The 12,980-nt window shown below is 46.8% G+C and overlaps 1 protein-coding gene across 1 annotated transcript; it reads right to left on the reverse strand.

Moving 5' to 3' along the window:
- Positions 1-10,815: 10,815 nt before the first annotated feature.
- On the reverse strand, positions 10,816-11,790 carry LOC138671859 (olfactory receptor 52K1-like). Its single transcript, XM_069759989.1, has one exon. It carries the CDS (start codon positions 11,788-11,790, stop codon positions 10,816-10,818), a length of 975 nt encoding a protein of 324 aa, XP_069616090.1.
- Between the last annotated feature and the right edge of the window lie 1,190 nt (positions 11,791-12,980).

Consider the following 12,980-nt stretch of genomic DNA (forward strand, 5'->3'; position numbering starts at 1 on the left):
AGGGAGCCTTCTAGGGCAGCCCAATGAGCTACAGCGCTGAGGGGAAAAAAAAACAAAAAAACTTCCACTGTCCCTGCACACCGAGGGTGGTGTTGGACAGTGCAAATCGCTGCAGCACAAGCGGTTTTGTGGTTAATGGACCCTGCCTAACGCTATCCCTGCTTCTGACAAAGCGGCAGCAACCTCTCCCTAAGCTCAGATCAGCAGCAGTAAGATGGCGGTCGGCGGGAACGCCTCTTTATAGCCCCTGTGACGTCGCAGACAGCAAGCCAATCACTGCAATGCCCTTCTCTAAGATGGTGGGGACCAGGACCTATGTCATCACGCTGCCCACACTCTGCGTTTACCTTCATTGGCTGAGAAATGGCGCTTTTCGCGTCATTGAAACGCGACTTTGGCGCGAAAGTCGCGTACCGCATGGCCGACCCCGCACAGGGGTCGGATCGGGTTTCATGAAACCCCGACTTAGCCAAAAGTCGGCGACTTTTGAAAATGTTCGACCCGTTTCGCTCAACCCTAGTCCACAGGACTTGTTTCCAAAGGGCATCAGGCTTGTTTCATTTTATGATGAAGTCGCAGGAGAGGGTTTTTTCTGATTACTCTTCCATGAAGGCCATATTTGTGCAGGTGCTTCTGAACAGTATAACAATGTACCACAACTCCAGAGTCTGCTAAATCTTTCTGATGGTCTTTGCAGTCAAGCTAGGGTTCTGATTTGCCTCTGTCACGCCGTTCTGTCTGTATCTGGTTTTCGGTGTGACAATGCATATGTTTGCTTTAACCCTTTAAACCTTTGACCACTTCACCACCTGGCTACTTCATTTCCTTTCCGCGGACATCCCCACTATCATCATGGGTGACTTCAACATCCCCATTGACACTTCCCTCTCAGCTGCCACTAAACTTCTATCTCTCACTTCCTCCTTCGGCCTCACTCAATGGTCTTCTACAGCCACCCACAAAGATGGTCACACACTGGACCTCATCTTCATCCGCCTCTACTCCCTATCTAACCTCTCTAACTCACCTCTTCCTCTCTCTGACCACAACCTTCTCACATTCTCTTCCCTCTCCACTCCATGTCTACAATCCCCACCCCACAAACTTTCACACCCTCGCAGAAATCTTAAACATCTTGACCTACATTCATTCTCTGAATCCCTCCTCCCTTTCGCAGATATAAGTTCCTTACACAATGCAGATGACACTGACGCTCTATATAACACCACAATAGCTGTAGCTTTGGAATCTGCTGCCCCACTTATACATACCAAAGCTCGCAAAATCAACAGACAGCCCTGGCACACCAGCCTGACCAAAGAACTGAGGCGAGCTTCCAGGGCTGCAGAGCGGAGATGGAAAAGATCCCACTCCAACGAGCACTTCATCGCATTCAAACAGTCCCTCACTACTTTCAAGACCACACTCGCCACAGCTAAACAAACCTATTTCTCATCTCTCATATCCTCCGTCTCACAACCCTAAACAGGTATTCAACACCTTCAACTCTCTCGTCCATCCCCAGCACCTCCTCCCTCCCCACTTATCTCAGCTGAAGACTTTGCCGCATTTTTCAAGCAGAAGATTGATAACATCAGAGACAGTTTTGGTCAACAACCCCCAGAGCCCTTCCTCCCGACTTCCCAGCCCTCCACCTCCAAAACCAACTTCTCCACCATTACAGAAGATCAACTCTCCAGTCTACTCTCAAGATCGCATCTCACCACCTGTGCACTTGACCCGATCCCATCCCACTTCATCCCAAACCTCGCCACAGTCTTCATCCCAACCCTAACTCATCTCTTCAACCTATCACTAACAACTGATGTTTTCCCCTCAAGCTTTAAACATGCCTCCATCACACCTATCCTCAAGAAGCCTTCTCTTGACCCATCCTCTGTATCTAGCTATCGCCCTATATCACTTCTCCCCTATGCCTCCAAACTACTGGAACAACACGTCTACCTTGAACTGTCCTCCCATCTCTCTTCTTGCTCCCTCTTTGACCGCTTACAATCTGGCTTCCGGTCACACCATTCCACTGAAACTGCCCTAACTAAGGTCACCAATGACCTCTTAACCTCCAAGAGCAAGCGCCACTACTCTGTCCTCCTCCTCCTCGACCTGTCCTCTGCCTTTGACACAGTGGACCATTCCCTATTATTACAGACCCTCTCATCCCTTGGCATCACAGACTTGGCCCTATCCTGGATCTCATCATACCTAACAGACCGGACATTCAGCGTCTCCCACTCACACACCACCTCCTCACCTCGCCCCCTATCTGTCGGAGTCCCACAAGGTTCAGTCCTTGGGCCCCTGATCTTCTCCATCTACACCTTTGGCCTGGGACAGCTCATAGAATCTCATGGCTTTCAGTATCATCTCTATGCTGATGACACACAGATCTACATCTCTGGACCAGATATCACCACTAGGGTTGAAAGAAACGGATCAGACAGATTAAAAAATCGTCGACTTTCGGCAAAGTTGGGTTTCATGAAATGCGACCCGATCCTAGTGTGGGATCGGCCATGAGGTCGGCGATCTGCGCGCAAAAGTCGCGTTTCGTATGACGCTTTCAGCGCCATTTTTCAGCCAATGAAGGTGCACGCAGAGTGTGGGCAGTGTGATGACATAGGTCTCGGTTGCAACCATCTTAGAGAAGGGCATGACAGTGATTGGCTTGCTTTCTGCGGCGTCACAGGGGCTATAAAGGGGCGTGCACGCTGACCGCCATCTTACTTCTGCCGATCTCAGCATAGGGAGAGGTTGCTGCAGCTTCATCAGAAGAAGGGATATAGTTAGGGAGGGAAGATTAAACCCCAAACTGCTTGTGCTATAGCGATTTCCACTGTCCAACACCACCTTTTCTTTGCAGGGACAGTGGAGTTTATATTTTTGTGCATCAGCTCTGTAGCTTATTAGGCTGCCCTATAAGGCTCCCTGATAGCTGCATTGCTGTTTGTACGCCGCTGTGCAAACCAACTGCTTTTTTAAAAGCAAAAATCCTGTTGCTCCTTTCTGCACAGTTCTCTTGTTTATTTGTCCACACTTTTGTGTGCAGCAGTCCTTTTTATTGCTGCCATACTTGTCCTGCGATCATTGTAGGGAGATTGAAATTGTACTACAGCCCTTGTATTTTTTCATATATCTTCCAGCCACTTTCTGCCACTTAGATTGTGTTGTTATATACACTGAGCCTGAGTTTTGGGTCAGTCTCAAAAAAAAAGGGAGATTTAAATTCTCAACAAGTTTATATACACTTTCTACCTTGTTTTACAGTAACATATAACGGTTGATATTTTGGTTAGATTTTCCAAAAAATGAGGAAGTCTGGTGGAAGAGGCCGTGGGCGGTGATTGCCAGCTGGTACTGATGGTGGTGGAGCATCTGGTGGTAGTGGCAAAAGCACAATAGCAGCTAAAGCTGGAGGTGTTGAGCCTGCGTCATCGTCTGGCTACACAAGGCCTCGAACGCTCCCTTATCTGGGAGTAGGAAAATGCTTTTAAAGCCGGATGATCTAACCTTCATTAAAATGAACCAATCATGGATTTCAAATTATTTTGCCCCACCTTCCCCTGCTGACACGTAGCTTGCCTGAAAAATGTCTTGCTTTTGGCCTCCTCTTATTGACTTCTCCAATTCCTCCATTTGCAGCTGCTGAATGTCCACCATAGGCCATTTTTATACCTCCCTAAATGGGCTGACGCTGACCCGTGCGAGTGCCGTTTGCATGGACAGGTGGGTGTGCCCACTCTTGGGCGACGGCACTGGCACAGGGTCCCTCAGAGTACAATGAAGTGTCTCTGATGGTGGTGGTGCACAACCAACATCAGACACACCGTCGTAATATGAGGGGCCCTGTGCCAGTGCCGCCGCCCACGAGAGAGTGTCCCCCCCAGCTCGAACAGTCCTCTACCACTTGCAAAACTTACCTCTCCCTGCTCCACCACTGTGTAGTCTGTGCTGTTAAATCCTTCAATGGCACTGCCAATACAAATTTGTTGAAATGATAGATGATAGTTAAAATATACAGGGGCCCTGGCCTCCATTTAGACCAGTTAATACTTTGCGCCTACTACCACTGTCTGCTGCTCAGCAAAGGAGCCCACCCCTGTACCTCGCTATGCCACCTATTTAGTCCTGTTACCAATTTTGAACTGCATTTAGCCAACTTTAGTATCTGGGCCTACTAACTGTGTCTGCCCCTCATTACAGTTGTCCTCTACTGAACAAAGCTATGCCCCCTGTTTAGTCCTGTTGCCAATTTTGAACTGCATTTAGCCCACTTTATTATTTGGGCCTATATCTGTATTTCCTCCTCATCCTGCCCATTGCCCAGCCAGTGCTTGATGGGTCTGCTGGTACATTGACCCAGACCGCTACATTCCCCGTGCACGCTACACAGCCAGAATCTGACCCTGCTGAAAGTCAGGTTCCCCTTCCCGCATACTATACCACCTTACACGGGGACAAAGAGGAAGGTGCAGATGAAAGTGCAGGTTCCTTCATCAGGTGGGGGGGGGGGAATACTCGTTGGCGACGTTACTGGCAGCCCTATCCCCCCACAACTTTAGCCAAATGACCCCCAGTTTTCAATGCCTAACTATTATTATAAAGTAATTTAAGATTGACAAGCTTCAGTAATAAGAATTTATGTTTTGGGCATTAAAATGGACACTGTAGGTGTTTTCCTGTCCTCCACTCACTGCCGACTTTGATTCCCCATTGACGTGCATTGGGGTTCATGTTTCGGTCGGCCCCCCGACTTTTCGCAATAATCGACCGATTTCACCCGACCTGACTTTTGACAAAAAGTCGGGTTTCGCGAAACCCGACTCGATCCAAAAAAAGTAAAAGTCGCTCAACTCTAATCACCACCCTACTAAACAGAATCCCTCAATGTCTGTCCGCTATTTCGTCCTTCTTCTCCACTAGATTTCTGAAACTTAACATGGACAAAACAGAATTCATAATCTTTCCCTCATCTCATGCGACCCCCCCAACGAACCTATCCATTACAGTAAATGGCTGCCCACTCTCCCCAGTCTCACAAGCTCGCTGCCTCGGGGTAATCCTTGACGCTGATCTCTCCTTCAAACCACATATCCAAGCCCTTTCCACTTCCTGCCGACTTCAACTCAAAAATATTTCACGAATGCGTACATTCCTCAACCAAGAATCTGCAAAAACCCTAGTCCATGCCCTCATCATCTCTCGCCTTGACTACTGCAACCTCCTGCTCTGTGGCCTCCCCTCGAACACTCTCGCACCCCTCCAATCTATTCTAAACTCTGCTGCCCGACTAATCCACCTGTCCCCCCGCTATTCCCCGGCCTCTCCCCTCTGTCATTCCCTTCACTGGCTCCCCATTACCCAGAGACTCCAGTACAAAGGCCTAACCATGACATACAAAGCCATCCACAACCTGTCTCCTCCATACATCTGTGACCTCGTCTCCCGGTACTTACCTACACGCAACCTCCGATCCTCACAAGATGTGAACATCTTTCTTTGTGTGTAGGCCTAATTTATAGTCAACCTGAAGGTCAAATTTCTAGACCAGCCTCTCAAGTTAATATTATAATTGCTGGTTTGTGACTGAACTGTTGTGAATTCTACTTTTGGGCTCCCTCCGGTGGTTGTAGGTGGTAATGCAGTTGTCCCAGGGCTGCAGTCATGGTCAGGTGTTTCTGCTGATTGCAATTCTGACTGGGGTATTTAGGTTTGCAGGATTCATTAGTCCTTGCCAGTTGTCAATGGTTCTTGGGAGGTGTCTCTGTCTGGCTTCTCCTGCTTAGCTGCCAATTCAGCAAAGATAAGTGTCTGTTTCTTTTTCTATGGCACACAAGCTGTGTGCTGGATTTTTTATTGTATTTCTGCTCTGTGTGTAGGATTTTCTGGAGTTGCAGATATACGTTCCATGTCTTTAGTTAGATGGAGGAATTTTTTGTATAATCTGCTGTGGATATTTTTGGAAGGGTTTTAATACTGACCGCACAGAACTCTGTCCCATCCTTTCCTATTTTAGCTAGAGCGGCCTCTTGTGCTAAATCCTGTTTTCTGACTGTGTTTGTCTTTCCTCTCCTACTCACAGTCAATATTCATGGGGGGCTGCCTATCCTTTGGGGTTCTGCTCTGAGGCAAGATAGTATTCCTATTTCCATCTATAGGGGTATTTAGTTCTCCGGCTGTGATGAGGTGTCTAGGGTTTGTTAGGCACACCCCACGGCTACTTCTAGTTGCGGTGTCAGATCAGGATTTGCGGTCAGTACAGTTACCACCTACTCCAGTGAAAGTTATTCATGCGGCTCCAAGGTCACCAGATCATAACACTGAACCATGGCCACTCCACCAATGAATATATTATTTTCTCTGAAACTCTTTGTGTAAGCTTTGTCATGCAGTGACCTATGCTGAAGCTAGGGGGCGCTGTGTGTGCTCCTCAGGATATACATGGAGGTGTATCTGTAATAGTGATAATGAGATAGTGGCTGACATTATTGTAAATGGCCGGTATGTGTCGCAGAGGGGGTCTGAGCTGTAAGCCAGAAGTGCTGTTGTTCTGAGACCTGTAGTCCCACAAGTATTTGTATAGTTGTAAAGGGAGGCTTGCAGGGTTAGGTAGAGAGCTGGGCGGGTCTAACTAACCACACACACCTCACATCTATGGGAGTGGTTACAACTACATAATGTGACCATGGTGTGGTCACATGAGGAGTGTGTGTAGGCCCTGGAAGGCTTGTGTGTTGGGAGGTCCTGTGTGTGGACTGGATCACTGAATAGCACACTGAGAGGCCATGGACCTGAAGACGTATGCTGGGAGATCTTCGGAGTACGATCGGATCCCTGAATAGCGCACTGAGAGGCCGAATGTGCAGAGTTGGTCGGCTACTGTGTTCGGGAGCTACCAACCTTCTGAAGCTGTGGACTGCTGAGAGTGCCCTGGTCGCAAGGACAATGATCCCTGTTAGGCTGCTTCCCAGGAGTGTGGACTGACAAGGAGTCAGCGTGTGGAGCAGGAGTTCCAGGAAGGTAGCCCAGAGTTGGGGAACTGTGTTGTCACGCCGTTTACGGCGATAAAGGGGCAGGATGGCATACTGGGACCCGCACCTGTCCCTGCCACTATAATGGGGCCTTGGGGGTATCTATAATGGTTAGGAGGCCTGAGCCGCCAGCATATACCTGTCTCCTGTGCAGGCCCTATCAGTGGCCCCCTCTCCCCCCAAGGGAGGTGGACTGCACCAGTGTATAAATACGGCAATTAAACAGGGTATACAGACAAGGTAACTAAAAGTCTCAAACTCACCAAATGCTCACACAACCACAGAGGAAACACAGAGAAGGGAAGTGAAGGAAAAAACTAGGAAGGAAAACAGGTTAAACATGCAACCAAAACAGCAAACACCAATCTCTGTAAATAAACCTCCAAGCTCCTAATACCACGCTCCTTCTCACTCCAAGCCAGGCAGCAGAACTGATCACTGACAACAGTTGTAGACAAAGCTGAGTCTTTATAGGAGCGGAGATTACCAAAACCAAATCAGCTGAGAGATATAGCTCTCAGTAACTTCAGTAACAAAGTTTAACTCCTGCCCTGCTGGCAAGACAGCCAGGTCAGAATTCAGAGCTTCTGTTCATCGTGTGTGAACGAGGCCCAGAGCGCTGCGGTTCTCTGGAACCTCTCTGTCGCGGTAGCCCTGTAACATGTGTGCACTGACGAAGGTCAGTAATGAACTTTGTAGTCTCCCACAGTTACTGGACGAAGTGAGGACCAATGTCGTGTGCGCTATATGAGTAGAGACATTGATATGGTGTACGGACACTTCCCCCCAGGGACTAGTCAAGGAGGACTGTCGGGTGTAGAGTCTGAACTGTGAGTTAAAGCCGTATATGAAGTATCTAAGTTAAAGCTGCAAATTAATGTCAACTGTTGGTGCCTATTGTGTTCCATGAAGTATATAATGAACTGTGCATGACCTGGTTTATGACTGCATAATATGCCTGTGTGACTGAATCCTATTGCTAAGCGAGTGTCCCCCAACACATGCAGTAAGCGCTATCTCACAGCTTTCTCATAGATAGTGTCAGGCTGTAATTGACATCTCTCTTCAAAAGAGCCAGAAGGTGTTAATTGTTTGCACTTCCTGGTTCTTAGCAAGGCCCCCTGGCAAGATTGGAGACATGAGACTGCCTTCTCAGGATAACATAAGCTGTGACCACTGTGAGTCCTGCAGTCTCAGGACAGATGTTAAATTACTGCTAGTCATACATCCATACCTATACATATTTCACTATAGTCATTTTACTATCTATGGGAAAACTTTCAAACTGGACTATTCAGGCATTCTGATTTTCAGAGTAAGTACATCTGTCTACAAAGACCTTGGGTCCACAAAGCTGAAATACAACAGACTCATGTAAAAAGGATGATTTTCTCAAGATTTATTTTTACATAATTATGTCCAAATGTAAAAAGTCATTGTGAGAGAAGACCAGGGTCGTAGTCCTGGCCAAGGATGTGGGGGCTTCTGTGCCCTGGCCTCCCATCACATGAAAACAATGTCCATTACTTTGCATACCTGTGGCTCCACTTTCTTCGTCATCGGGGTCCCCTCTGCTCTGCTGTAGGCTCCCATTAGGCGGTGTTAAAAAAAATTGAGACACAATCCATTCCAAATTTCAAATAAACTACTTTACTATTTTCTTTACGCAGCACATCCAAATCCTACACAGCATTTACAACAGGATTCACATTACTCATCTCTTCTTCTTTCCCTGCACTTTCTTTGCTGTCACATAGCACACCCCCGGGTCGGACAGCGCCACACGGTTCCTCAGCATCCTCCCAATTCAGCTCTGCTATGGTTAGTCCTTCCTTAGTCTGTTTCACACCAGACCAGAGAATTTCCATCCCCGAAGACAATTGCAACCTGGTGAGCGACCTGCCCTTGTGTACTGTACTACGTGGCAACCCAACGTACTCCTGTTCCAAGCTCACTGCTTCTGAGAGTTCCCTCAGCCGTTTTGCACCGGTACTGAGGGCATCTGCCCAAGCTATAAGCTGCCACATCATGGAGCTACCCGTGTCCCCATCCTGTCACTGCTTCTTTCTTGATTCTCCTTTCCCGCTGTTGTACTGGCCACTGTTGCTCAGGCCCGATGCTGTGGATGGCTGGGCTCCTCTCTTAACAAACGTTGCGTGGTCACTGCTATTGCCCTGGGCATTTAAGCCTTTGTGGACTGTCTGGGCACCCAGGCCCTTCTGTCCTAAATCAGGAAGTCTTCCCTATCTTAGGCTACGTTCACATTAGCGTTGCGTCAGGCGTAGCCGCGGCGACGCATGCCTCATGCGCCCCTATATTTAACATGGGGGTGCATGGACATGCGTTGTCTTGCGTTTTGTGACGCATGCATCATTTTTGGAGCAAGCGTCAGGGCGCAGAGGACGCAGCAAGTTGCATTTTTTTTGCGTCCAAAATCAAGCCAAAAATGGACACATGCGTCACAAAACAATGCGTTTTTGCATGCGTTTTGCATGCGTTGTGCGTTGCGTCGCCGACGCAACACACAACAACGCAAATGTGAACGTAGTCTTAATTGCAGCTGACCCCTCCTACAATAAACTATGTATACTTTTGTTCCCCCGTATAGTGACCAGAAACGAGGACTACACTTTCCATATGTAACAAGTGCACGACATGTCAAATTATATACATTACATTATGTACATAACAGTATTCTCAAATATTCACAGTAGGGAAAAGCAACACGCGCATACTTCACATTAATTATAACCATATTAACACAAGAGGAGGGAGTAGGGTATTGCATGATCCCGGAAAAATCCTTACATCATCAATCACAAAAACAATTTGTATTTCATTTATATTTTGGCAAATTAGTGTCTTCACCTTCCATTGAAGACATCACTGATATAATATAATCACATGTGATCAGACTTAAGACCACACTCCTTATGCAAAACAAGCTCCTCATCTATTACTGCTGACAACCAGCCTGTATATCATGTGTGAGAGATTGTCAGCTCAGCCCCCTGTTAATACAGTATCTTCATGTCTTAAGTGGCCTCTTTCCTGCCTTTATTGACACTCGGCAGCCTCCAGAAGCTTTCACTTCACTGTGTGCAGATGCGCTGACACCTGCCGCTGCCATTTCTGAGCAAGCTCTTCACTGCTGTTGGACCGATCCTGTAGCTGAATCCTCTTTAGGAGACGGTCCTGGCACTTGCTGGACTTTTTTGGGCTTCATGAATCCTTTGCAGCAATTGAACTTCATTCCTTAAAGTTTTTGATTATCCAATAAATGGGTGATTTAGTGGCAATCCTATAAGCAGCAATGTCCTTGCCTGTAAATCCCTTTTGATGCAATTCAATGATAACTGTGCGTGTTTACTTGGAGGTACCTAGGGTTAACAGAAAAAGACAATAATCTCAGGCACCAGACCAATTAGAAAAGACCCAGTCTGCTCTCATTATTAAATCAGCACGACAGAGTGATACCAGCTGCCTTGTCCTTGTTTACACTTTCTCCTGAGCTAATGAGAAGATCACTGAAATTATGTCAGCAGGTCATATTATGATTTTACTCAGTGAAAATGGAGGGTTTGCAGTTAAATTAATTTTCATAGCAAGGAATAACTTTAGCTGGTCCACCTCTTTTTTTCTTTCAAGGATTGTCTTTGCAACTTTTGCAGTTCATCTGATCCCTCTTCACAATCTTACAGTTAATGCAAATTACCGCAAAAAACTGAAGCAACAAAATTTGTGAAGAACAAAACTTGTGTCGGTTTTAAAACTTTTGCCCTTGACTGCACATCTTCTGCTTCACCTGGAGCATCTTCAGGGCCGAGTCTCTAATTTGCTTTGTCTTCACACCATAGATGATCGGGTTCAAGAATGCCGGGAACACAATGTAGATATTTGCTAGGAAGATGTGAACATTTTGTGGAACTATCTTCTGTCCAAACCTGTAAGTCACAAAGGTGAATATTCCAGGTACATAGGCTGCAATGATGACACAAATGTGAGAGCCACACGTTCCCACTGCCTTACGGCGAGCGTTCCTGGACGGCAGCTGGAATATGGCCTGCAAAATCATCATATACGAAAGACCAATAAACATCAGGTCAAAGCCGGTGATAGAAAGAGACAAGACAAGGCCATAAATACTGTTCACTCTTTTATCTCCACACGCCACATTCACTACGGCCATGTGATCACAGTACGAGTGCAACACCACGTCACCGACACAATAGTGCAACCGGCTGACCAGAACTGGAATGGGGAAAATGGTGAGAAAGGCTCTGACCAGGATGGATGCCGCAATTCTCTCCAGAACTATGAAGGTAAGAATGGACGTGTATCTGAGTGGGGAACAGATGGCGATGTAACGGTCATAAGCCATGGCGGCCAAGATCCCCGACTCCACCACTGACAGGAAGTGAACAAAAAACATCTGAACAAGACAAGAAGAAGCATCAATGCGGCTATCACTCGTCCAGAAAATTCCCAGCATCTTTGGCACGGTGGAGCTTGAGAAGGCCAGGTCATTGATTGCCAACATGGCCAGGAAGAAGTACATGGGTCCATGGAGGCTCTTATGAGTCCAAATTATGTATGTTATTGAGAAGTTTCCAAGAATGGCCAAGATATAGATGACGCAGAAGAAAATGGATACCAAAATACCAAGATCTTCCAACCCAGACATCCCGAAGAGGAAGAAGACGGCTGGCATTTGGGTGCTGATATTGGAGATGAGAAGCATTGATTGTAATAAGTCAACTACTAGGAGAGACAAAACTTGTGTGAGATCATTTTCGGTATCTGAGGAAGAGGAGACAAGAAATATAAGGATTTATTGTGAAGCAGATTTTTGGAGCATAAACAACTGCAGGCTTGTGTTGTGGAGGGACTTTTCGATTGGTTTGTGGGTTTCTTTTTAATGTAATACTCAGTACTGTGGTGATAAAGATAATGGTCGTTTTGTGTCCCAAGTAAAACAGTTCATTCTCCCACATTGAATTGTGGTGCCCCAGGGTCCTGGTCGTCACAGTGGTATTGCTTTCCTCTCGGGGAGAGTGTTGCTACGTTTGGAGGCAAGAAAGGATAACTGCATCCAGGTATCACAAACATGCAATGCATTTCATACTCCAGGCCACCAGGGGGAGCTTTTGTTCCTATTTATTAGGTCACTCCCCATATATATATATATAACTGGTAGTCTGTAGGGAAAGTAGTTAGCTGCTGGCTGAGCTCAGTTCAGTTAGTTCCAGACCGGAGTCTGAGGAGGACAGAAGGTTAACGGAGCTGTGCATGCCCTCAGAGCTGCAGCTCCCAGAAAGAGACATTGAAAGGCAGAATTGCATTGCAGTGAGCATCAATGAAGTTGAAGCAAAGGAGAGGATACCAGAAGGGGACCAGCCCCACTCAGGCTGCCTCCTTCTGAGGCGCAGAATCCCGGTAGCCAGAACACCGAGGGAGTAAGGACCTCTACGCCTTATTTCAGAGACCGGCAGGACAACTAATTGCAGGTTACCTGTCCGCACCTACACCCAGAAGGCACGGTGACACCTACAGAGCCGGATTTAAATTTTAAAAAACTGACCATCACATCCAAACATAGAATAAGTGTGAACAGGTGCTGAACCTAGAGTCACCAACTCATATACAGTCAAATAAATAAGGCAGTACACTGCGGCACTAAAACATGCAAACATGAAACATGAAAACTGAACTGCATTACTGCACTAGAAATATAAAAAAATTAGAGAGTTTAGTGCATAAATTGGTCAATTCATGTGTACCTGGTAGCCACATTAGGGCATCTCTCTTATACCAGGACCTTGACATTCCTTTCCTCGCTGAGAATAAACGTCTTCATCTGAATGGATACCTGTGAAACCTTTTCTTAGACTAAAATTCTCTCTCTCTGTGGAGGGGTAATGGACCTGTTGT

Source organism: Ranitomeya imitator, chromosome 3, assembly GCF_032444005.1.
Source record: "Ranitomeya imitator isolate aRanImi1 chromosome 3, aRanImi1.pri, whole genome shotgun sequence".
Classification (NCBI taxonomy): domain Eukaryota; kingdom Metazoa; phylum Chordata; class Amphibia; order Anura; family Dendrobatidae; genus Ranitomeya; species Ranitomeya imitator.